Here is a 27,258-nt window from a genome sequence, read left to right on the forward strand (position 1 = left end):
CTGAATGGGAATTGAATCCACTGAGTATTATCAAAATAAAATATTTGTTAAAACTCTTCTTGTTAATATCTTATGTCAATTTAACATCGCTGTTTGGTGTACGTGATTCAATTTCCCGCCGAAATGAATATTTCGCAAGACATTGCATTTACGTGTGCGACTGTTGTTTACTAAATTAACTTGATATCGCGGAAATATTTTAGTAGAATCTATTTATATAATTTATTAAGGCTAAGAATAACCACACTACATGAGTTCATGGAGTGAGCCCTCTCGGACGCCCAAGGAAGCGCTGGTTGGATGTCGTGTCGTTTGGAAAGACCGTGCAAAGTGGAGTAGGTTGAATAGGAGGGCAGATCCTGGCAATAGCCTGGATTAATGCCAGGAGGAAGAAGAAGACTCGGAATAACCACAAGGAAAATTACACAATTATAAAATCAGCTCTTTTGAAAGAATAATTATCGTGACAAGACAATATTTCATACAAAATTTTTAAATTGGAACAAAACTTAAAAAAAAAAACAAAATAGTTCCCATTTTAAAAATAACAAGAAAGACGCCATTACATAATAGTCTTGTAATAAATATTTAATAATAAAATATATATTCTTTACCCAGTATGACCTCAGTGCGTAATGTGGTGGGTATCGCTGTCACAGACCAACCGTGAAGGCCGGGTTTGATTCCCGCGCGGGTCATTTTTCACGTATCTATCTCTTCCTGAATGTATTACAGAGCAATAATGCGTAACTGTGTCATTTTATAATTATTGTAGCCTAGTTTAGAAATATAAGCAAATCTATATTTATAATAAAATTGTAACAGATCGGTTATTGAGGGCCGTTATTAATGTTATAGAACTCATAATAATGATTTTTATGTTTTTGTCTGTTTGTCTGTGCGTTTACAGTAATCGCAGAAACTGCTTAACCGATTTTATATGAGATACCCATTGAAACAAAATAGAAAATAATGATTAATCATTAGAATTAGTAATTGAGATCATTGTGGCGTTACTTTCCTCCACTCAACTCGTGGGGAACACTTCCGTTCGTCTTAATGGAATCTGAACGGAGTGTTTTAACACAAAGTTTCCAGGTTCCCTTTGTTTACTACATGCGTGATACAGCTTAAATTAAAAAAAAATTGTACCCAATTTAATTTACTCCTATATTCTATTGAATTAATAAGAAACTGAAATTATATTTTTTTCTAACAATTCGTAGAAAGATAATACCTCGTACAAAGACTATTTACATAGAAATATATATATATCATCTAGAATTATTATATAGTAGATAAAGCCAGTAAAGGGCTTTAGGACGGCAGTAGGTCACGTCTGCAATAAACTTGTTTCTATGTTAAAGAGAAAACACACACTTGTACGGATCTTCTTACCTTAATAGGAAGTTGGTCGCATTACATACAAGCTTTGCCCATAACTCTGCTTGAATTAATAGTAATAAAGTAAAAACTATTTCCTTTTGGCCTTTATAATTGAATGTATTTAATTAGAAAATTAAAAACTTGAAAAACTTAATTGAATTTTGAAATTGATTTTCAAAAAGTTTATTTTAATATGGTTTCCAAGGAACAAAGAAATTTAAAGGATATTATCATCATCATCGAAGGCGCTACAGCCGCAGGTGGATCTTGGGCAGAATATTGTTCCACAATGTCATGCCATTCCTAGCCTTCTCTTTCTAATTAACTATAACCAGACTTCTCAGGTCCTCAAATTTCGTTCGTCCATTAATTCATACCTAAGGGTGCAAACAAGCATGCGAAGCTGCGCGCGTCCGCTAGTAATATCATAATACTGTTAGTTAGTTTTTTTAGCTTCACGTTGTGTTCCGTACATTGAACTGCAGGCCCACTGGCTACTCTTTAACCTGAGAACCTAGTGTCAAGACACTCCGTTCCCATTAAGATACTTTCGTTCTTCATTTTTCGCACTTTGCCTCGTTACCAGAGCGAAGAAAGGAAAATATTAAACGTTTCATTTCCTTATCTACTGGACTCATCTCTTTCTTTCTCTCTGGCCAGATACAAATATAGATAATAAAAACTATGATAAATAAAACAAAATAAAATGAAAATAAATTAAACATAATTACACTGTCCCCATGCTAACATTCGAAGTGTAGTCCCCTTTACAAGTCCTAGTTGCGGTAAACACTTTGGCTAATAGCCTTTTGTATTGTAAACACACGTACAGACGTTTCAATGTTTGTATATACATATATACATGTGTATATGTTTTTGTAAATGAATACTAAACATATGTTTACTAGAAACTTATTGCTGTCAGCCATTTTGCCTTGTTACGTTGTTTAAAAACCAATTTGTAGTAAAATGGCAATGTAACTTGACACGTTTCCTTAATTTAATTGTTTAAATATCTTTTTGTACTTATTTATTTAATTTTAAAATGAAAATTAAATCAACATACCACCAAAGTTCGGCGGAAGTGGGGAACAGAGTGTCTTAACACTACGTTCCTTCTGTTTAACCTACTGTGTGCGGGATACAGCGTGAAGCTGATAAAAAAAACAAAAATCAATATATATATATATATATATATATATATATATATATATATATATATATATATATATATATCAATAAAGCGTGCATAAATTAAAATTAATATTTGTTTGAAGCCTATTGGCATTAATTTCCTCGACACGCGCGACCTCTCCGTCTGTTTGTCCAACGTTTTCTACAATATTTGAACAACTAATATTTCCCAATGCTAGCTGGTGGTGGTGCTGTCAGTTATTTGGAACGTACACGTTTATTGAATTGGGATGTCCATTTGTGAATAGAAGTAATATAAAATATTTCTTCTAGTTAATTTTTGTTTGAAAATATACAACTTTAGTGTTTTTTTTTTTAGTTTTGAAAGGAAATGTCTGTACTGAACGACTATTACTGAACTGTATTATTTCACAATATAATATGAAAATAATGATAATTTTTTCGTTTTTTTTTTTAAATAAACGTGACAAGCAAAGTGAATTTGAAATTTTTTTTTTTTTTTCATTTTTTGAACGTCAAATAATCTTCGTTCCCTAAAGTTAATGCCTCAGACCTGAGAAGAACCGGCGCAAGAAACTCAGCGGGAATTATTTTTAAATTAATTTAATACAATACATATTTTAATTACAATTACAATTAAGAAACAATAATTAATTCCCTCGAGCGGTAATCGAACCCACAACCATCGCGTTACAGTTACACTCTTGTGCGCCCGCGTCACGGTCTCAATATAAAAAACATTATAGATAACATCGAGAAAATGATATTTGTTCTAAATCCTACACTTACTCTAACTACATATTACCAGACTAAATTATTAATTTAAAGTAATATAATATGAATATTACTAACAGCGACAAAATCGACATGACATAGACAATGTTAAAAAAAAACACTGTAAAAAACGTAAAATAATATATCAAAATACAAAAAACATGACAATGTGTTCCAAGCCTTATTATTAAAATTCGTTTGTAATCTTTGATAATGAATGCAATGACAGGTCCAACAAAGAAGCGACAGATGTCATTATCTTAGAACGAGCGCGGGTGAACGATCTTTTGCGAAACTCTTGGCCTTGACTCGGTTGCTGAAAACATTGATGAAAGGACTTTTGTTTGAGTTTAAAACTTTAAACTCAACTTGCACGTTTTACGAACTTTGTTTGTTTTTTTTAACTTTACGCGGTTCCCCAGAGGGAACGTGGAAATTTAGTGCTAAGACATTACCGTGCCGAACTCAACGCCGAGAGGGTGGAATTGAAAATATTAAAAATTCCATTTCCCAGTCTCAACACTTTTGTAGTATATTTAAAATGTTAGTAAACGTAATTTAGGCACTAAATGTTGATTTTCTTATATATTCTTTAGCATTTTCTTATAAAATATAATTTTTGACATCGACATCAGCATTACAGCCTATGGCGTTGTAAAGTAAAAGCCGGTGAAAGTTTCACATCATTTCGCTCATATATTTGTAGTGTATGTTTTGAATGCGACAATCGACAAATATATTATGTTATTTATAATGTTATAGTATATTATAGTACAATAGCGGTAGGTAATATATAATAGTAGGGTAGTTATTGTGCGCGTGTGCGTAAAATTCATATTTCCATTTCTTTTCCCTAGAGTTAAGGCAAAAGGCGGCGTTGAATTCCGCCTCTCAACACGCAATGTCTTCAGAATTCGACAGAAAATGAGGAACCTAGTGTCTGAACACTAGGTTCTCTCTGCCTACCCTCCTGCTTGTCCGGGATATAGCGTGAAGCTGAAAAGATAATCATAAATCGTAAAACGTAAACGTAACTAAATGTTTATAATCTTAAGGTAAAATTAAATGTATAATTAAGCAAGAAGAACTCAAGATAAGACCACCAACAACGGAAAGCTTTACTGTCTTGCCGTTATTGGTGGTCTAGCCCCTTGCGATTGCCGTATTGCCAATAAATATTGATAGTTTTAGTAATCTCTCTCCATAAAACTAGCAATCACCATTTATTTATTAAATAATAACATTATTTTAGTATTTACTTACATAAATTGATAATAGTCATATAATTATAGAATATACTTTAATTGTCTAAATTACACACGAAAGGTTGTGGGTTTGATTCCCGCAGGAACTCGATATGAAATATTTATTATTTTCATTTTTTCGCTTTGGTGTCGAGGCAAAGCGCGGCGTTGAGTTCCGCAAGCAAGCAATATCTCCAGAATTCTGCGAAATGTGATGAGCAGAGTGTCTTAACACTAAGCTCCATCTATGCAGATGACCTTGCTTAAAGCGGGATAGAGCTAAAAAAATAATTACAAACAAACAATCTACCAAAAAATCATAACAGATTTAAAATAGTATGTTTATTTTATTCCAAAAATAGTGTCTGTTTTTTTGTTATTTAATTAATATTAAAATGAGAAGAGAAAAAAAAAGAGAGTTCTCCTTACAGCGATGCCGGATGAGCAATCTTGAATAATGCCTAACAAGCCACCATTTTATTTCCTAATTACGTTTACAATCCCTACGTAATGTTTTATAGAGGATAATTGATGTTAGCCATTATATAGAGAAATGTAAATCTTTCCTAATAAAATATTAGTAAAGTATGTTTTTATTGAAAACTTTATCGTTATATTTAAAAAAAAATTAAAATTATTTTCAAATTTAATTTTTAACCCAATAGAAAATTATAAATAAATTTAAAATGGAACGTATACAAAAAATATATGTACCAACCTTTATTACTGACAGCCCATAGATTGCTATTATTCTTTTTCGTTTTATTATCCTTAAACATGAGTATATCTGGAACCTTATTGTGCTTACTCTCTTTCGGTATGAGATCCGGAGATCTCTCCACATTGACTCTCACAAATTCTCCTTTCAATATCTTCGGTGTTTCCTTACTAAGAACTAGAGGGGGCGGCGGAGGAGCTTTAGCCTTCTTATGAAACAGTCTCTTTTTCTCAGGCTTGCTCTTTACTTCTATATCTGTGTATATTACGCTATCAATTTCACCAATATCTCTGTCGTTTCGTAAACCAATGAGACTTAAAGGTTGCTCGTACCTAGACCCCAAGTTCTTTTGTTGTACTGATATATGAGTAATGCCATCATTGTCGATAGTTTGCAAGTCGAATTCTGAACGAGTTTTATCGTATAAAGAATAATCATCTATATTCTTAATATTATAACTTTCAACTGATTTCTTTTTAGAGAATAAACTGTCGCTGCTAGAGTGCGTTGTGGTGTTCCTCGTCAGCCTGTTACGCATTTTGAAATACTTATATGTGAAATATATTCTTTTGAAGTCTTGTTCATTTTCAAATCTTAGAGCTATTGCTTCTTTATTAGAATTCTTTGTAATATAGAATACTAAAATGTTATCGCAATTCGGATAATTGTCAATGTTGACACAGTTTGCGATATCATCTATAGCGATGTTCTCATGCTTAACAGTCTTTTCATAATCTTTGATCAGTTTTTGTTTGTCGTCATCATTCGCCTCTTCCTTTGTTAAAAGTTGGAGCTGGTCTTTTTCGTTAAATCCAACGATAATATTATAAGATAGCGGTGTTGCCAGTTTGCTTAAGGACGTGATGTCTAATTGGTTGTTATTGTGAAGCTTCTGTCGGGCTATCACTGCAGCGAAGCCGCCATACCGGCTTCCTTTCTTGACGGTCATTATTGAACTGTAAACAAATAAAATAGTAATTTAATAAAGGAATTTTTGTTAGGAATTTATTTGTATTGGAAATTGTGATGCATTTAATTTTAGTGTTCTATAAAATTGAATGTAATGATTACATATAATAAGATAGGCAGAAATAACCCAATGTTAAGCCGAATTTTCTAGGGGTTGCGTGTTTTGGCCTTAGTACCATAGCGAAGAAATGAAAATATTAATAAGTAATAATAAATTCACCCGAGTGGTAATCGAACCCACAATCGTAAATGTTCTTAATTATTTTTAAGCGGCTTAAATATCCTAAAACATAATTTAAAAGAAAATAATCGTTTTAAGTTTTAATAAATGTTGCTAATTAATTAATTATAAGATCTAGTTTCGAATGCTTAATATAGCAAAAGTGAGAGTTGTCTCATAAATAATGGCAAGTGGACATCTGGTCGGCTATTTCGAAGATGAACTCTAATAATGGCGTTCCGAGCGTGCCAGTTCAGCACTAATCACGCACCAATGTCACGTTGAACGTATAAATAATCAGTTTCTAGAATATTTTAGCTTTGACACCTTTTAATCTAACATAATGACATATATAGATAAAATAAAAGTAACTAATCTAGTAAGTACACTCGTGGTATCCACAAGCGTGGAACAGTAAAACTCACAGGTTGTAGATTCGATTCCCATTCGAGAATATGAGATATTTAATATTTTCTAATGGGAAACGGAAGTGGCTTAATGGGTACATAGTGTCTTAACACTAGGTTCCCTTTACCTACCAAATACGTAAAATACCAAATTTTATAAACACAGTTAAATTGGAAATAAAATCCATTTCTTTGCATCGATTATCATAGAAGTAGGTTTACCAAAAATTCTCGTATATTATACATAGTTAAAATCGCAAATTAATTCTTATAACCAAAAGAATAACGGGTCACTACATATATTTTTTTACATTAAAACGAATAGAACTAAACTACTAAAACAGTTACTTCGATAAAGATAAAGAAAAGAGTGTTTTTTTTATTAATTTAATGTCTTCTTTATGGCTTTTACGCCGGTTAGAATAAGTAATCATAAAATACAATTTTTGTTTTCAATAGTAGATTCGTTTGCAACATTAACTTTCACTGCACGTTCAGTAAAGGTCGGTTTGTTAAATATTGTAGCTGCTAGCTATTGGACATGTGTTACTAAATTTTTGTTTATTATGATTGTGGGGGGAACAGTTTTGGGTTCGATTCTCACTCAGAGGAATGATTTTTCAAATATTTTCAATCTCGCTCTGGTAACGAGGTAAACCGTCGAGTTGAGTTACGCCGCACCCCATTCGGCGTGAAGTGGAGAACAGAAGTATGTTAATGTGAAACACTAGGTTCCCAGGTTTTTTATGCCTACCCATATATGTGCGAGACACAATGTGAAGCTGAAATATGTTTAAACATATGTAATATTAGGTTGATGTTAACCAAATTAAAGAGATAAAATCAGGTTCGCGATGTATCCCGCACACAGTAAGGCAGAGGGAACCTAGTGTTAAGGCACTCTGTACCCCACTTTCTGCCGAATTCTGGAGGCATTGCGTGTTGAGTGGCGAAACTCAACGCCGCGATTGGCCTCGACACGAGAGCGAAGAAATGAAAATATATAAGCGTAAATAAATATTTCACTTCCTCGAATGAGGATCGAACTCATAACCGTCGCGTTACAGTCACACCCTTGTGCACTAACGCCATAACGGCCTCAATATGAAAATTACTATAAAATTCATATATATATAAAGTGAAATTTCATAAGCCTATCGCAGAGAGAAAGCGTAGTCACAACAGAAGCTAGACAATAGATTGTGACAGTCTGGGAACGAATCTACTTCCCACTAGCGACTAATTAATTGATATGTGTTTACTACGGTTCAATTAACAAGCGATAGCGTTTTAATTTGTTTTTTGGTATGTGAAATGCAGGACGTCTTCCAGCTAGATGGGGTGATGATATTGGCGAAGTGGCTGGCAACGACTGGAGCTGAAGATCGAGCTCAGTGGCGTGCCATTGGAGAGGCCTATGTCCAGCAGTGGACGAGGAGAAGCTGATGATGATAATATTGATGACATGCAGTGATTTGCTTATGAACACTGAAATCTTATCTTATATTGTGTAAATGATTTAATGTGGTTTTCACTAATAGACATAGGGTTTATTTAAGAGGAAGGTTGAGGTTGACTAAATTATGAAAGTTTTATAATATTTTGTAGTTAAAAAACATATATTTGCACACTAAGCTTGTTATTTCACTGACTACACTGTTTCTAAGTAGGTTTATCAAATAAATCAGTTTTTTTTAAGTCCATGTTTAAAAAATATAACCTATACGAAAGAATATACTAAAACTTAAGCCACACATAAAAAAAATACGATGTAAAGTCAATTTTTATTCTAAACAGGAAATAAGAAAAGTAGAAAATCGGCCATCGCTTATCGCGTGCACCAGCTGTCCGGATATGATTGTTTAATAAATAATTAACATAATAGATATGTGGTTTGTTTCCGTATACCGATGCATAGATTATAAATGTTTTCGATGCAACTGTTCCAATAAAAAATCTACTTCACCCTGTATCCAGCACACAGCAGGGTAGGCAGAGGGAACCTAGTGTTAAGACACTCTGTTTCCCACTTTCAGCCGAATTTTTCGATCAAAACCAACTTTACTACGAGGTTTCTGTTATATCTACCTTTATTTAATATGAATGAAGGTTGTGAGAAGAGAATAAAGATTTATTAGTTATTTAAAATAATGAGAAATGAAATGAGGTTTTCGTGACGCAGTCGCACAAGGGTGTTTTTTTATATGCGACAGGTTGTAGGTTCGATTTCCAGTCGAGGAAATACGTAGCATTCTCTCTGCCTATCTAGCCATGTATGGAATAAAACCAACCAAGAAACCAAGTGATATGACATTCCCTATTAGGACACTTCACAGTTTCCTCCGAATTCTCAAGGCATTGCATATTGAATGAGTGGTAGAACTCGACGCCCCCCAATCCTGGTTACCAAAGCAAAGAAATGAAAACTGTATACATTTAATTCCCCTTTTCTCTTTCATTTCCCCCAAATACAAAACGAACTCACAACCACCGTTTACACGGCCTCAATTCTAAAATAACATACCTATATCGAAACGAATTTTACCTTGTTAGTTCTACCCACAAAAAACTGTCATTTGGTTAGATTTAATGCGTCTAAGAAAACAAATGAAAACAATTCTCTCCAGATATCACACAATCGTATTCTCAGCGACACTACAATAGCTTCTCATCATTATCTCTTCTACCTTGGCTGGTGCTCTCTTAAAACTTTAAATAGAAAGCTGTGCTTGAATTGCCATAATAATATATGTGACAATTTCATCTTACGTATGTATATAGAGATTTTATTGTAAAATGTAATATGGAAATAGAAAAAGTTTCATAATATAAGAAAATTATATTTTTATTAGATATATAGAGGCCAGTCGTGGTGCTGGAGCATAACCTTGTGATGATTCGCGACAGATTTCAGGTTCGGTTTACTCTCGAGGAAATGAAATATTTAAAACGTTAATTTCTCCGTTCCTGTTTCCAAGGCAAAGCGGTGAGTTCCTTCACTCAACATACAATGCCTACAGAATTTAAATGGAAAGTATGGATCATATGGATGATATAAAATGTACAGTAATTTGTTATCAAGCACTCTTGTCAGCTTCTCGCTGCTTGCTACAAAGCAGGGTAGGCAGAGGGTGAAGAGACTCTGTTCCCCACTTTATGCCAAATTCTGGAGAAATTGTGTGTTGAGTGGCACTCAAGCACTCTGTGAACCAATAAATGTTTATATTTGGTTTTTCAAACCACAATGATACTCACTCATACACTCGTATGTCATATCCATTTAAAAATCATAATTAAAGTCAATATAACAGCATACAAAGGTGATCAGAAAAACAGCCTTATAAAAGGCCAAGCTGGACATATAAAGGTTATATAAATTAATTAAATTTTATATTTATAAAGTTGAAACCAATCAACGATTAATCATTTATCCTAGCATCAAGAAACCTTTAAAAGGACATCCGAATAAGGAGTGATATATTGTTAGAGTAACACTACTAGGTCAGTAGCGAAACTGGAAGACCAACCTTCCATCTCTTCCGAGTATATGAGACACATGTCAATCACCTTGGTGCTTGACTCCCGATATGGAAGTACGTATGTAGGCTGCCTTGGTGACATATAAATTAAATACAATATATGAGAAAAAAATATACTCGTATAATCGCTGATAATAATATTTCTTAATACATGAGTATGACTTTTTGAGTATTTACGAGTATCTTAAATATTAAACGACGTTCAGTTCTCCCACTCAACACGCAACGCCTCCAGAACTCGGCAGAAAGTGGGGAATTGAGTGTTTTTTTAAATATTAAACGTTAATATTGAAATTTGAATTAGTCGAATGTTTAAAAAAATATATTTATAATATATTTGTAAAAGACGTTTTATTTCATAAAATAAACATATTTCTATTAACAAACAAAATAGATTAAGTTTGAGTAGGACCTTCGAGGCTTCCGTACCAATTTTAGACTTGTAGGTCAACGGGAAGTACAATTAATAAAAGTTGACAAACTTAAGTTTTCTCTCATATTCGTAAGTTTATAATATTTTTCATGAAAAGCCTATAATTTTTCACTATTTGAATTTTATTATTGAGTGATATTGTAAATTCTCATTCTGTGGATACATTTCATAACTATAGGTCCACCGGAAACACCTTATAGGTTTTGATTATGCCGCGAATTTCATACAAAATGTAGCAAAATCGATGCATTTACTGTCGTATCTTTGGACTACGTTGACTTAGAAGCTTAATCTTTTTCTATGCTCCAAGGGATCCGTACAGATCGGAACATTTAATATTATTTAAATTTTAATCCTTCCTTTTTTTTTAGCAAACACACATTATATTTAGTACACAAAACTATGCAATTATTGACGTAGAAGACATGTTTGCAATAAAAATAACTAGGTTTTTTGTCATTTTAATAAACAGACAAATTCAATTAAAAAATTATAGATGCTAGACACGAAATCATTAAAAATGCTAAAACTTAGACAAAATAAATTATTTGTACGTGTATATATATATATTTAAGTAATTTCTTCTAATCTTCAACAAAAATAATGACTGAATCGTCTTAACAACTTTCTCGACTATCTCTGGGATTGAGATAACATGTGAATGTTATTACAATACACATTGTTTTCTTGACAAGTTGATTTGCCTTTCGTTTACGTGATTTACAGCTTAAAGCCTCTTATTTTGCACTAACTTTCAACCCTTATTTCGCCCCTTTAGGGTTAAAATTTTTCAAAATCCCTTCTTAGTGGATGTCCAGATTACAAAAGTAAATATCTATCCAAATTTCACGTTTCTGCCATCAGCGGTTACGGCTGTGCGTGCGTCTTACCTCAGTCAGTGAGGACAAGTCCTTTTATATCTATATATAGATAGGTATATAGATTTTATATTTGTATTCCCCATATCGCAGGGTAGGCAATGGGAACCTTTCGTTAAGACATTCCGTTCCCCACTTTCCGTCGAATTTTCAATGTATTGCGTGTTGATGGCGGAACACAAAACCACGCTTTTGCTTTGGTTCCGGAACGAAGAATTGTAAATATTAATTAATAATAATTCATTCCCAGGAATTTGAATCGAACCAGCTCTGTCCCTGGGCTCTTGGGCCTCGTTCAGATCTCATTATAAAGATGTATAAAAATATTTTAGTTTCATATAATCAACTTAAAATCTTTATTTATATATGTAGATAATATTTGAATTGTAACTGTGGAATGAAAGCAATGAGCAAATAGCAATCATTGTATTTGAGATGGCTGTTGATGATGATGATGATGATGTGGAATTGATGTGAAACCTCCTTTTATAGGGGTCGATTAAAAAAATGAAAAATATTTTTTTTTGTAAAATAAATTTTCTTATATATTTTAAAAGTCACCTACGAGTATTATATTAGCATAGTTTAAATTAGTATAATCAGTTACAATTGGAGTGTTAATTTAGAAACCAGTCGTCGACATTTCCTAGGATTTCTAAGAAAAATCGTGCCACAGAATGGGCAGACAAGAACGCATACATCACCTCACTGTTGCTTTCTTAAAATCAACGGCTGCGTGTTACACCGTTATTTATTTGTAAAATTTACAGCAGTTTAATATCTTATACTAGCGGCCCGCCCGCGGCTCCGCCTGCGTAGACTACGTTATTATTAATTTCTGCCTGCATGAGTACCTACGTCCTATAAGTGACGTCTATGCAAAATTTGAGACTTCTAGCATTTGTAGTAACGAAGTTTCATACAAACTTTCAACCCCAAAAATAACCCCTTAGAAGTCGAATATTGCAAATTCCCGTCTTAGCGAGCACCTACGTCCTATAAATAACTCCTATGCAAAATTTGATATTTCTAGCACATGTAGTTTCTGAGATTTCGTGAGTGACTTTTCGATTTTATATATATATATAGATATACTCTAAATATCATAGTTTTCTATTTATTTTTTCTTAACAAACTATCATTTAATAAAATATTGAAATAAAAGATTCGTGGTTATTCGTTTGTCCAATGTTATTATGAAAAATGTTACGGATATAAAAATAATTTAAATATAATCCCCCTGGGTGGAGATCGAACCCATAACCAACGCTAAGCTTAGCTAAAAAACACAAATTGTGCAGTTAAACATCGTTTAAAAAATCTTCTTGTTTTAAAAATAACTTAGAAATTTAAAGATTTGTTGATTTTACAAAGAGCGACATGTTAGTTAAATGGGTCTCTAAATTATGGATTTAAGTTTATTTTTTAAGTTTTTTTCAGCTTCACGCCGTATCTCACACGTAGCAGGATAGGCAGAGAGAGCCTAGTGTTAAAACAATCCGTTCCCTAATTTCCGCCGAATTCTGGAGGCATTGCGTTTTGAAGTGTGATGACGTGGCAGAACTCACGAATGGAACGCCCGCCGCCTTTTATATCTACATCAAAGCGAAAAAATGAAAATATTAAGTAAATATTTCATTTCCTCGACTAGGAATCGAACTCGCAACCTCTCGTGTTCACAGTGCTTGTGCTCTTGCGCCACGACTGGCCTCAATTATCTATATATATAAAAGGACTTGTCCTCACTGACTGAGGCAAGACGCACGCACAGCCGTAACCGCTGTGCGTAGAAACGTGAAATTTGGATAGATGTTTACTTTCGCAATCTGGACATCCACTAAGAAGGGATTTTGAAAAATTTTAACCCTAAAGGAGTGAAATAGGGGTTCAAAGTTTGTATGGAAAAAAATTAAATCGACACCAATTTTTATAAAATTTGAAATAAAGACTCTTAAAAATATTTCATTGAGCACATGTTTCATGGTTTATTAGAATTCACCCCTAAATAAGCAAGCGAAGCTGCGCGCGTCCGCTAGTATTAATATAATAATATTAAATACTCTTCTATTGCTAGTAATACGGTGTGACAGTCGGTCCAGATACGTTAATCAGTCTCGGGCAGCCGCGTATGACGACAGTACGATATTCTCATTATACCCTAATTAGATGAATTTTCACAAATGTACTAACTAAAAAGTAAATACAGTAGAGTAACATTAAAGTGGATAATTTTAAATATTGCGTATATTGGGGGTTCAAATCCAAGTATAGAGAAAGGGATATTTTTTTTTCACTTTCACGCTTTACATTTGTTATATGTGGGTAGCAGGATAAGAAGAGGAGTAAGTGTCAAGCCACTCCGTTATCTAATTTTCGCCTGAACTCCATGGTGATTATTGAGGGCATTTAGGATTTTTAAATTAAATACTGAAATAATAATAGTAGCTTTATAATACAGATATTTAATTTATTATTTTTCAACTACAGTCCTTACCCAGCACAGCCAAGGGAACCCAGTGTTAAAACACTCCGTTCTCCACTCTCCGCCGATTTCTGGAGGCATTTCGTGTTGGGTGGCGAAATTCCATTCCTCACTTTTCACCTTGACAACAGAGCGAAGACCCACAATCACGACTGGCTTCAATTCAGATATTTAACTTATTAATTCTAGCATTATTTTACTATCGTAGTTGATATTTAATTCTATATATTCACGACTTATAATATGCCAATAAAAATTGTGCATTTGAGGCAAATACATACATAGTTTAACAGAAATATTTATCAAAGTGCAAAAAGAGCGATCTAACAGGTTGTACGCGAAACCAGTTCTAAGTAGAACATATCAATATCGTTGTTGACTTGACATTTCAATATTTTTACTTCTTTGTAAATTCATGCGTTTTAGTATATTTTTTTCTGTTTCTGTTTCTGTTTCTGTTTCTGTTTCTTCACGCTGTAGCCCGCACACAGCGTGGTAGGCAGAGGGAACCTAGTATTAAGACACTCCGTTCTCTATTTTCTCTATTTAAGGAGGCATTGCGTGCTGAGTTCAATGCCGCTTTTTGCCCATTAGCGCATCTATAGATATTTTCTGGGTTGGGGGGGGTTAGGGTGCACCTGGACTTTACTTTTGAATAGATATGTTCGTGGAAACATAGTTGTTTTAACTTTTCGAGGCAATTTTTTTGTTTGTTAAATTTCTGGGTTGGGCACCTGAGTAAAGAAATGAAAATATTTAACCTTTATTTAAATCTTTATTTGCCCGAGTGGGAACCAAACCCACAACTACTCTTCGTAGTTTATAAAATAGTTACAAGGCATTCAGTAAAATTAATTAAAGTAACATTGGGAAACCAAACTGTGATCAACTGGCACGCTTTGAAATCATAGAAACGGCAATAACAAAGTCAATAAAAGTTTTTATCAGAGTATATCTAGTTGAAAGTAATTTAAAAGTGTAGAATAAATGAGTTTATAGATAATGTTAATAATCATTTGCTATTATTAACCATTTTATATTTTAATGTTTACAAAAATGCATTTTATATAAATGCTTTATATAGTTGAGGTCAGTCGTGGTGATTGTGAGTTCGATTCCCATTCGAGAAAATGAGATATTTAATACATATTTTCATTTCTTCGCCTTGGCAAAGAGGCAAAGTGCTACATTAAGTTCCACAACTCAACACACAAAACCCTAGAATTCGGCGGAAAGTGGGTAACGGAAGTGTCTTATCACTAGGTTCCCAGGTTCCCTCTCCCTACCCAGCGTGATAAAGCGTGAATATTTCAAATTAAACACCACCTACCTACAAAAGTAATATCAACGTTCCCATAGAACACAAATACTTAGATAAGACATTCGTAAATATCTTTTAAATTACTGACACTTTGTCGCCTTCCTCAACACTTCCGTCTGGCATATGCGTGAAATATTACATAATGTAGTCCTTAGTGAAACATTTGTACTGACATCATCGCTGGGACCACCGGGTAAGTCAATTTGCGTATACTTCCTGTTTCTCTACATCCCGTTATATGTAAATACCTTCTGGGAAACACGGGATTGACGAAAAATATTTGAAAATGTTTATTTTGTTTGATTTATTATGTTTGTCTGGCTTGGCGTTATCTGGAGGTTCTTTAAAAAGGACTGTAGATCTTAATCTAGATTATTTTTGCCTTAAATATAATATATACGAGACGATACTAGTATTCCGAGGGTTCCGTACCAATTTTAGGATGGGGAATTTTTTGCAATTTTTCAAAGGGAAGTTCAATTTATAAAAGTTGACAAACTTAAGTTTGCGGATGTATGCACTCATTGTGTATGAAATACGCTACAAATATAAGCTTTTAATAATTTATTTTCTGTGAAATACCTATGAATTTTCAGGTTTCGGATTTTTCGTTGATTTCGATATCTAGACAAAAATTATATTAGGTGTTTACTTTTTGAAGTCTAAAACCCTAATGATATGTAACCTACTAAATAATAATTCTTACCGCTTCATATGAACAATTATTTACTAATTCTCAACATGCTTATTGGATGTCCAGATATAATGGCAATATTAATACTATTTACTTAAAAACAAGTAACGCCGACAAGTCATCTATTGAGTCGTGTAAAAAATGACTTGGAAGGAAAAAATGACTCGTAATGAAGGAAAAAACGACTCGTAACAGCCGAGTAGTGCGTCGATCTCATTTTGTGGCATAAATATTTTTGTATTGTACCAGAATAGGATGAAAATGAAAGTTCAATTTTTTGCTATTCACTTTCGACGCCTATAATAACAGACTTCTTTGATAGTACAATACTACAAGTATATAGTAATATAATATATGCTATATCGTAAATTTCAATTAAATTATTATAATTAAAGTTCATTACTTTTTATATTTAGGGTTATTGTTTTTTTAAGGGTCTATACTTTCGACTGTCTGTCACATACTTAGTCGTAGAAATAAGGAAATGACCCCAGAAATTTTACTAACAAAATAATGCCCCGTAAAGTTTAAATAAAAACACTTACAAGCATATCTGTTCAGAGCCAGAGTCCAGCCCACTCCAGAGTGAGAAAATTAATACAAGAAAAACATGTGGAATCGAACCCACGACCTTTAGTGTTTACTGGCTTCATAACAGTATAGCTAAATGTAATGCTAAATCTATATCTATATATATAAAATCGAAAGGTCACTCACTCATCACGAAATCTCAGAAACTACAAGTGCTAGGAATCTGAAATTTTGCATAGAAGTTACTTATAGGACATAGGTGCTCGCTAAGACGGGAATTTGCAATATTCGACTTCTAAGGGGTTGTTTTTGAGGTCGAAAGTTTGTATGAAACTTCGTCACTACAAATGCTAGGAGTCTCAAATTCTGCATGGACGTCACTAGGACGTAGTCATGCGGACAGAAATTAATAATAACATAGTTCACGCGGGTGAAACCGCGAGCGGGCCGCTAGTATAAAATAATTGAGATTCAAAAATGTGCGAATTCATTTTAAACATTGTATAACAGTTGTTTTCATATCTAACGTCCATTTCCTTATCAGCTTCACAAGAATACAAGACAACATTTATTTTGTTTTAACGAAAGCATATATTATGTTAGAAAAAAAATAAAGATTTTTATCACTATAATTATGTTAAACATTGCCAAGCGTGAGAGCGTCCATTGTTGCGAAATGTGCCCATCTCGAGACATTCTATGTGTTAAGGAAATAAAAGAAAAAATATCTTTCTCTATTGTTTTATAATAATTTGTAAAGAAAACCTAGTTTCTGCGATGTCAGGAATATTTTAATTGACAAATACTGTAGAAATTATCATAGCGGCAATAAATGTCAATGAAATATTGTTAAAGCTTATTTTGATATAATTTAGATATCTAAAGTACCTACATAAATAAATTTACTCGAAGAAATGAAATATTTCATATTTTCAATTTTCGCTAGGGAGTCGAGGCAAAGCGCGACGTTAAGTTCCATCATTCAACACAGAATACCTCTAGAATTGAGTTGAAAGTGGAAACCTGAGTGTTTTAACACTACATGCAGGATACAGATTGAAGATTTAAAAAAAGAAAAATAAGCTAGCTATTCATTATTTTTGAATAAACCATAAAAGTCTTGTAGGTACTAAAAAAAATAAAGAAACGAAAACTAAAAAGAGTTTAACAGGTGCAAGATATTCTTTTTAATTTTATTTTAGAACGACATCTGCCTCTCATTCCAATTATAATCGATGTACCTACTAATTGACATTTAAAACTTCCAACTTTTTTTATAATAATTAATTCTCAAAAAATGAATTACTTTATATATATGATAAAATATAATAGATATAGGCTTTTAATTAAATTGTAAAGAAATACAAAGAAAAAGGAATAGAGAGTATTTTCAGCTTCTTGCTTTTATTTCCACTGAATTCTTTATGGCAATAGGAAATTTATGTATGAAATAATGTCACGTAAGTTTATGTACTACAAATTATTTATTTTATATATCCTTTTTACTTGTAAAATTTTCTTCTTAATTCAAGACATTATGAGTGAATATTATCATATTATAGATAGGTAATTTTGTGGCTTTTAAGTTCATAATATTTTTTAAAAGGAACAGTATATATACCTAATAAAAATTAAAAGCGACATTTTATGCTATCGTTAGAAAACCATATAAGTATGTCATTAAATTATATATATTTTTATATATATTTTATATGGCTAACCTTCGATTTTTTATGATGTGCATGCGAAGACCGCTCTGACCTTGAACGGTGTTTGCATACAATAAGCTACTGATCCAAATATATATTGTTTTTATTAAGGCATAGGATTCAACGTTCATTGATATGTTCGAAATTTACATTCTATTAATATGCGGGATACAGCTTCACGCTCTATCCCGCATTAGCAAGAAACCTAAAAACTTATTATTAAGACGGTCCGGCCCCATTAAGTCATTTAAGTTTCCCATTCTCTAAAGAATTCAATAGGCAATGCCTGTTGAATGGCGAAACTCAACACTGCTTTGCCTCGTTATAAGAGCGAATAGATAATGCGACAGGTTATGGGTTCGATTCCTTGATTGGATATCGAATCTACAACCTATCGCATTTATAGTCGGGAGCCAGGGCCCCTGTCACTTTTAGTTAATTTTGTTGTTAGTTACCAAATCGGAAACAGTTATTCAGCTTCACGCTGTATCCCGCTCACAGCGGGGTAGGCAGAGGGAACCTAATGTTAAGAACCTAATGTTAATGTTAAGTGTTTTTTTTATTATTATTATTATTATTTTTTTTTTTTTTTAAGACACTCGGTTCCCCACTATCCGCCGAATTTTGGAAGCATTGCGTGTTGAGTGGCGGAACTCAACGCCTCGAAACCAGAGCGAAGAAATAGAACTTGTATCTAGTTCATAATAAAATAATCACTATATATAATAGAAGCCAGTCCTGGCGCTAGAGTGATTGTAAACGGGACAGGTCGTGGGTTCGATCTCTCTAGGATATGAAATATTTAATAAGACACTCCGTTCTCCATTTTCCGCTGGACATTTCAAAAGTTATTAATATAATAATAGAAACTTACATTAACGACCATATTTGCTTAAAGAACATCCCTTCCAATAACACACTGCACTAAAAAAATATATATATTTTTAAACATGTTTATTTAAAATATAATATTAAAACTAATAGATAAACGTTACATATTTTTTAAACCATGTTTGTATAAAATATAAGATTAAAACTAGAAAAATTGATAGATCGTAGTGTTAGGAGAAAGAAATAAAACGTGCGTTTTGTAATCGCAATCGAACAAATCGAAGAGATTGTACTGAATGTCGCAATCGAGACGTGACGATAGACGGACGTTAGAAAAATCACGCACTTCACCTTAGGCTGTGAACACATGGAGCGACAAATTTGTTTTTTTTTTGGTTTTATACTGTATCAAAATATAGCCAGGTAGGCAAAAGGTTAGTGTTAAACCACTCCGCTTTCCACTTTTACAACCTCATCACATCTGCTAAAAGTACTGAACGTAGCTGATTGCAGTTAAAACTAAAAGGAAAAAAAAACTCTACCTATTCCATTCCAGAGGTCAGTGGTAGCTACGAATACAAGCGTGCTATTGTAAACGTAACATATTACGTTACGTAAGTTCGATTCCTACATCCTCCACATTGCCTCATAATTCAGCGGAAATTGGAGAACGAAGTGTCTTAATGGGAATGGTATCATAACACTAGGTTCCCAGGTTCCCTCCTAGCTTTAATGAGCGAAATCCTGCTATCGATTTTGCTTTTAACTTGCCGTTAGAAGACTAATTGCATACCACATATAATACAATGTATATTATAGTCCAAGTATTATGGTGTTTTAATGCCATAGCCGGCTTCTATAATTGGTACTTTCGAGATGCAAAATGTTTATACGGGTAGTTAAACTGTTTTAATACGTGGAAGTGAAATATATCCCTTGTGGGTTCCGTATGTTCATTATTTGTCCTATTTTTCTCATTTTTAAGGTTTCGTACTTCAAAATGTACAAACGGAACCCGTATAGGATCGATTTGTTGTCTGTCTGTTCATCTGTCAAGAACATTTATTTTGTCTCGCGATCCCGTGGGCGCCCTATAATCCTGAAAATGGTAGAGAAGTCTCGGTTTGCAAATCTGACTCGCACTTGACCGGATTTTTTTTATGCTATAGATATAATGCTCTATAGCCCTATAGGTTTTTATTAAAAAAATCGACAGCAATATAAATATTCAGTAACATAAAATAAATGATTTAAAATTGGTCATAATAACAATACTATAGCCATACATAGCCTTGGTTCAGGGGCACAAGCCTGCAACGATTGTGGGTTCGATTCCTACTCGGGGGGACGAATTATTATTTATTTAAAAAATCGAAAAATTTGGGAAGTGTTTAATACAAAATTCTCTAAATAATCTCGTCAATATATTTTGAATTACCGTAAGATATATCTATAAATATAAATATACGGAAGCTCTCTGAACAGTTAGAAGGAAGGAAACCCGTTGTAACTGAACTCGGTGTCTATATTATAAATAAATATAGAAATTATATACATACATATATTATCTAAGAGTGACATTGGAGAACGCCACCGGAAAGAAAATTGCAAAAATAACTAACTAACTCACTAAGGAAGTTCGCGGTAAGTAATTATTATTTTGTATTAAAAATAATAATATTTCTATTTTTATATAACTACTTCCTGTTATAAAGTATCTTTCTAGATCTTTCTATTATATAAAAGAAAATTTGCAAGTCTTTTTTCCCATTCCCGTTTTCCGCTGAATTCGATACCAAAATTGAAAATATTAAATATTTCATGGTCTCGTATACTATTTACATGTCTTTGAAAATATTTAAATTATACATTACTGTGAAGTTTTGCCCCACTTAATATGTTACATCTTAAAGTTAATTACAATCTCTCTCATTATAATTCCTCTAATATTTCACACTAGCTTGATCTCCATACTTTTATGTGAAAACGAAAGCCTAATTATACCTCATTAAAACGTAATTATATACTCGATTTTTTTTTCTAGCTTCACGCTGTATCCCGCATATATTAGGGTAGGCAGAAGAACCGTAGTGTTAAGACACTCCATACCCCCACTTTTCACTAATTCTTCGAGGTAGCGTGGGTTGGCTGGCAGAGATCAACGCCGCGCCTTCGCCTTGTTACCAGAGCGAATATTGAAAATAATAATTAATAATCAATTATAATTAATCAGTGTTTTTCGTTTTTTCGGCGAATATTCATAGGAACAGAAAAATATGAATATATTTAGCTGAATCAAAAAAATAATATTGAGGTAGTCGTGACGCAGTGCATTAATTGAATGTAAACACGACGGTTATGGGTATGATTCCCATTCGAGAACTTGAATTTATTAATATTTTTATTTCTTCGCTCTGGAACCAACCCAAAGCCTGGCCCTGACTTCCGCCACTCAACACACCTCGAAAAATTCGGCGTAAAGTGGAGAATGGAGTGTCTTAACACTATGTTGCATCTGTCTATCCTGCTGCAGGAATATGCGGGATAGAGCGTGAAGCTGATATAATAATAATATTTATAGATTCTCGTACAAACTCTCATGGGAGGTCTTACAACTCGTACGAGACATTTATGTAACATTAATTAATATATAATTGATGACTTTCACAATGAAAGTTATGTCGGAACAGGTTCGAAATCACGCTGGTGCATGTTCTTGCTGATGCTGCTGCAACTTCCTGTTACATCGTTGGTTTTGAAAAGATGGAAGATAAAACAAAATTGACTTTAAACTTCTTTGATTTGTTCTAAATTTAAAATTTATTACTTAGAGGCCGTGGTGGCGCCAGCGGCACTAGGGTGTGACTGTAACTCGACGGTTGCGGGTTCGATCCCCACTCGAGGAAGTGAAATATTTATTTACGGTTATATTTCCATTTCTTCGCTCTAGTGTCGAGGCAAAGCGCGCCTCTCAACACGCAATACCTCCAGAATTCGGCAGAAAGTGAGGAACGGAGTCTCTTAACACTAGGTTCCCTCTGCCCACCCTGGAGCGTGCGGGATACAGCGTGAAGCTGATTTAATTTATCACTATTACCACGTAGTGGTATAGTACCACTACCAGCTCGACTCATTATGCTCATAATTTGAATATTTATTTAAATTTTGGTGCTGACCAAAATATTTTTCATACGGCGATCATTGAAACGATAGCCATATATGGTAGAGCAAGGTTATTTAAGTTATAAGTGTTAATATAACAAGATCACCAAAACGGAAGTACGCATATTAATAATTATTTATTAGAGAATAAATATAAATTATTTTATAAAAAAAAAAAAAACATTTTTTTATATTTTATACAATTTTTATAAAAGCGATATGTTAATTATAAACATTCACCTGTGTTATTTCGTCGTTTGCAGATCAATTAAAATTCTTAGACGAAAGTCTAATTTACGCTAATTTGGAATAACTTTCATTTTTATCGTCGCTAATCTCCTGCAATAACCTGTCTACTGTCTAGGTCCTTCACGCTGTATCCCTCACATAGCAGGGAAGGCAGAGGGAACCTAACAACTTAGTTAATACACTCCGTTCCCACTAAGACACTGCTGTTCCTTGTACTACTCTTGTACTTTCCACCAATTCCCTAAACGCCGCGCTGTACCTCGGCACTAGAGCAAAGAAATAAACTTAGTTAAAATAAAATGTATTAATATATCTTCGTTTTCATTTGCAGATTAAATAGTAAAATAAATTATGGCAAAAATAGTAAAAACATATAAATATATAGATCTTAAATGTTTTAAGAAAGTGGAATCTGTGGAAATAGCAGCTTTCGTTTCGTACTGCTCATCTCACGAGGTCAGGTCAGGTCGCGAGCGTGCCCTTAGAAAACACTGCATTGTACTATTCAATTATTAATGAAGACCTCGATAACAACTGGCAGTAGATGGATCGTGGATGGTGGTGGTAGCAGCAGGAGAAAGTATTTGCATGTGGAATACAAGGCTTTTTTTCAGCCTCACGCTATTTCCCGCTTGCAGCAGGATAGGCTGAGGGTTGAGTGTTAAGACACTTCCTTCCCCAGATTTCACTGGATTCTGAAGGCATTTCGTATTAAGGGGCGGGACTCCCATAAATAGTAATTAGAAAAAACCTTAAAATAGGTCAAATTTTACTCTATATCTTTGGATTACTTCGAATGATCGTTTCACCTCTTACCATACAAAATGCTGAAATATATATATATATATATATATATATATATATATATATATATATATATCTTATTGAGGTGTTGGTAGGTGAAGTACTTATTTTTATTTTATTAATTAATTTGATCTTCATTAAGTATTAAGATATAAAATATCTGAGACATATTCTTATTTCTCCAGGCAACTCTAACCACAAACACAGAAGGTTACATCGACACGGATCACGTGATGTAATATAGCCTGTAGCATTTTAAATAAATTAACTTTTAATACAAGAAAATGGTTCCCTCTGCCTACCTTGCTATATGGGGGTTACAGCGAGAAACTAAAAAAACAGGATTTATGTGACATGCAGAAATCAAATCTACGATATATTACTTTGTAACCGGATGTCGTTACTTCCGCCAAAAGGGCAAGGGTGTAACAGCTTTAGCTTTCATTGGATCGAAGTGTACAAATGGTGGCCTTACGGAACAAGTGCTTGACGGGTCATTGGTCGAAAATGAGTCCACAGTTTAACACGTTACATTAAAATTAATGAATAATTATTAAAAATAATAATAATAAAAAAAATACTATTAACAATCTGTGATCCATAATATATAGAACTAGCGGACGCGCGCAGCTTCGCCTGCTTATTTGTACGCTTAGGGGTGGATTATAATAAACCATAAAACACATGTTCAATGAAATATTTTTAAGACTCTAAATTTCAAATTTTATATAAATCGGTGGCGATTTAAAGATTTTTCCATACAGAGTTTCAACCCCTATTTCACACTTTTAGGGTTAAAATTTTTCAAAATCTCTTCTTAGTGGTTGTCCAGATTACGAAAGTAAGCATCTGTCTAAATTTCACGTTTCTACGCACAGCGGTTACGGCTGTGCGTGCGTCTTACCTCAGTCAGTGAGGACAAGTCCTTTTATATATATAGATAATAATAATAAATTAAATTCCTTCGAGGTTCGAATTCGAGGAACAGCGGCACAAGGGTAATGTAATGCGACAATTGTGAGTTCGATCCCCAGTCGAGGAAATAAAATATTTATTTACATTTATATTTTCATTTCTTCGCTTTGGTGTCATGACTAAACGCGGCTGAGCTCCGCCACTCAACACTTCCCGCTGTCTTTTTAGGGGAGGCCTATGTCCAGCAGTAGACGTTGAAAGGCTGATGGATGGATGGATGGATAAGGACTTAAATTTAACTAATATTGTAAGAGCTAGAATTTAAATAAACAAGAACTACATTTAGAAAATGTGTGTTTTATGAAGAAAATCCTATAATAAAATTATAAATTTTATAAGTTTATTAAGTTGAAATAAAGTAATCATGTCCAAACGATGATGCATGCGCCGGCGCAGCTCAAACGATCAACGGCCTTTCACTTTCCACTGACTCGTTCCCATTGAGCTTTCGAGCATTTTGTGAAATATAATTTATTTTTGTATTATGTATCCCGCACACATCAGGGTAGGCAGAGGTAACATAGTGTTAAGACACTACGTTCCCTACTTTCTGTCGAATTCTGGAAGCATTGCATGTTGAATGGCGTAACTCAACACCAGAGCGATGAAATGGAAATATAAACGTTAATAAATATTTCACTTCCTCGAGTGGGAATCGAACCCACAACTGTCGCGTTACAGTCACGCCATTGTGCCTCTGTTATTCACGTTATTCAGCAGGGTAGGCAGAGGAAACATGGGAACCTAGTGTAAAGGCACTTGCGTTAACCACGTCAAATTCTGGAGGCATTGCGTGATGATTGACGGATCTCATTCGCAAGTGGGGATCGAACCCACAATCGTAGCGTTACAGTCACACCCTTGTGCCCCAGTACCTCAAATATAAGCCTCAAATATCAAAATATACTCTAGTAATTTCCGTTTAGTGAGCCTTGCAAACTAAAATAGTTACTACGAAATGAATCCTATTTATGAACTAGCGTGCAGAAACTTCTTTCTATTTAAACTCTAATACAAAACCTGTCAATACTTCAAATAGATGAAGTTGGCAATTTCAAAATGCTTTAATTTACCTTTAGTAATGAAGTCGTTGTGGCACAGTGGGAGATGTAATGGTTATACTCGTAGGTTCAATCTCCACTCGGAAAAATAAATGTATTTCGATTATGTTAGTTTCTCTTTTGGCAGTCGGCTGGAAATTCAATATTCAAATTGGGCGGAAATTCAATAGTGTTTAACACTATGGGTTCCCCCTGCCTATTCTGCTATGCGAGCTTTTCCTGCTAAGCAGGATGAAAAGAAGCAGATGCCGTTAAGAGGATGTAAGAGTACACACATATATTAAGCACCAGCTATGAAAACTAGCTTGGCCTTTTAATTTTACATATCAATGTAGATATACATTTTTATTATAAATATATTGTTTTGGACAAAGTCAAAAACAAGTCGAATTGCAATCGTTTATTATTAATTTTAAACTACCGGTGGGACGACCTCCTGCCAGATGGGCCGATGACATAAAGAGGTTGGCGGGAAGCGGATGGGTCCGAAGAGCTGAGGATCGAGTGTGCTGGCGAGAATTGGGGAAGGCCTATGTCCAGCAGTGGACAAAAGATGGCTGTTGATGATGATGATTATTATTAATTTTACATTCTAAGTAAGTATTTGTTGATATTTCTACAAATTTCACATTTTCATCTTACTCCTTATAGCAATTTGGCAATTCCAGCTCATATCCTATTGTAAGCCGGATTTGAAAGGCTTTCTCAAACATTGAATCATCCGTGTATTCTGTAATATTTGCTTACAAAACTAACGTAAGTGAATCATTTTTTTATTAAGAAAAAAAAGTTTTATTTATTTGAAAGTTTAGCTTCACGCTGTATCCCGCATATAGCAGAGTAGGCATGGATCATGGGAACCTAGTGTTAAGGCACTTCTGTCCCCGTCCATATTGCTGTGCACAAAAAGGACGAATATAGGCACAAGATATTTGAATATTTTTATTATATTTTTTTCTAGAGAAATCTATAATCAATCTATATATATAAAATCGAAAGGTCACACACTCGTCACGAAATCTCAGAAGCTACAAGAGCTAGGAATCTCAAATTTCGCATAGAAGTTATTTATAGGACGTAGCTGCTCGCTAAGATGGGAATTTGCAATATTCGACTTCTAAGGGGTTGTTTTTGGGGTTGAAACTTCGTATTACAAATGCTAGGAGTCTCAAATTTTGCATGGACATCACTTATAGGACGTAGGTACTCATGGAGATAGAAATTAATGATATCATAGTTCACGCAGGCGAAGCCGCGGGTGGGCCGCTAGTATAATATAATTTTATAATCGAAAATAAATGGCAGAGCTTCTCGTGACAATGTTATATAAAATAATATATATAGGTACTGAGGTGCGAATCCGACGTCAAGGTAAACGATGACGATTATGTAAACACGTGAAAAACACTTTAGTATGGCTGTTGCTAAGCCTTTTGCGTCAGCTATAGAAATAGAGGAGAAAAATATAAATTGACACTATTTTTTTAGGCGGGAGGGGACCTAGTGTTAAGATACTCCCTACTTTTAGACAAATTCTGGAGGCATTACGAACTCAACACGAAGCTTTGCCTTGACACTACAGCGAAGAAATGATAATATACATTTAAATTAAAATTTCATTACCTCGAGTGGGAATCGAACTCACGACCGCGCGACTCACGCGTTTACACTCGCAATCTCAAAGCAATTAATTAAATTTGTTCATTTATAATTTAT

General features: G+C 33.8%; 1 protein-coding gene across 2 annotated transcripts in view; it reads right to left on the reverse strand.

Annotated features, from left to right (window-relative positions):
- Nucleotides 1-27,258, reverse strand: part of LOC146540363 (uncharacterized) — a 63,530-nt gene that overhangs the window by 4,458 nt on the left and 31,814 nt on the right. Inside the window, exons 1-2 of one of the 2 annotated variants that reach the window (XM_085206352.1) lie at nucleotides 19,335-19,488; nucleotides 5,278-6,233 (exon numbers count right to left, since the gene is read on the reverse strand). In XM_085206352.1, coding sequence (XP_085062478.1) covers nucleotides 5,278-6,233; nucleotides 19,335-19,363 — 985 coding nt within the window. In that variant the 5' untranslated portion in view covers nucleotides 19,364-19,488. Of the gene's footprint in view, nucleotides 1-5,277; nucleotides 6,234-19,334; nucleotides 19,489-27,258 lie in introns of those variants that run through there. The other variant, XM_085206363.1, reaches the window with a different exon arrangement.

The sequence above is a fragment of the Heliconius melpomene genome, chromosome 2, assembly GCF_056956725.1.
Source record: "Heliconius melpomene rosina isolate 202511_hmr_F chromosome 2, ASM5695672v1, whole genome shotgun sequence".
Taxonomy (NCBI): domain Eukaryota; kingdom Metazoa; phylum Arthropoda; class Insecta; order Lepidoptera; family Nymphalidae; genus Heliconius; species Heliconius melpomene.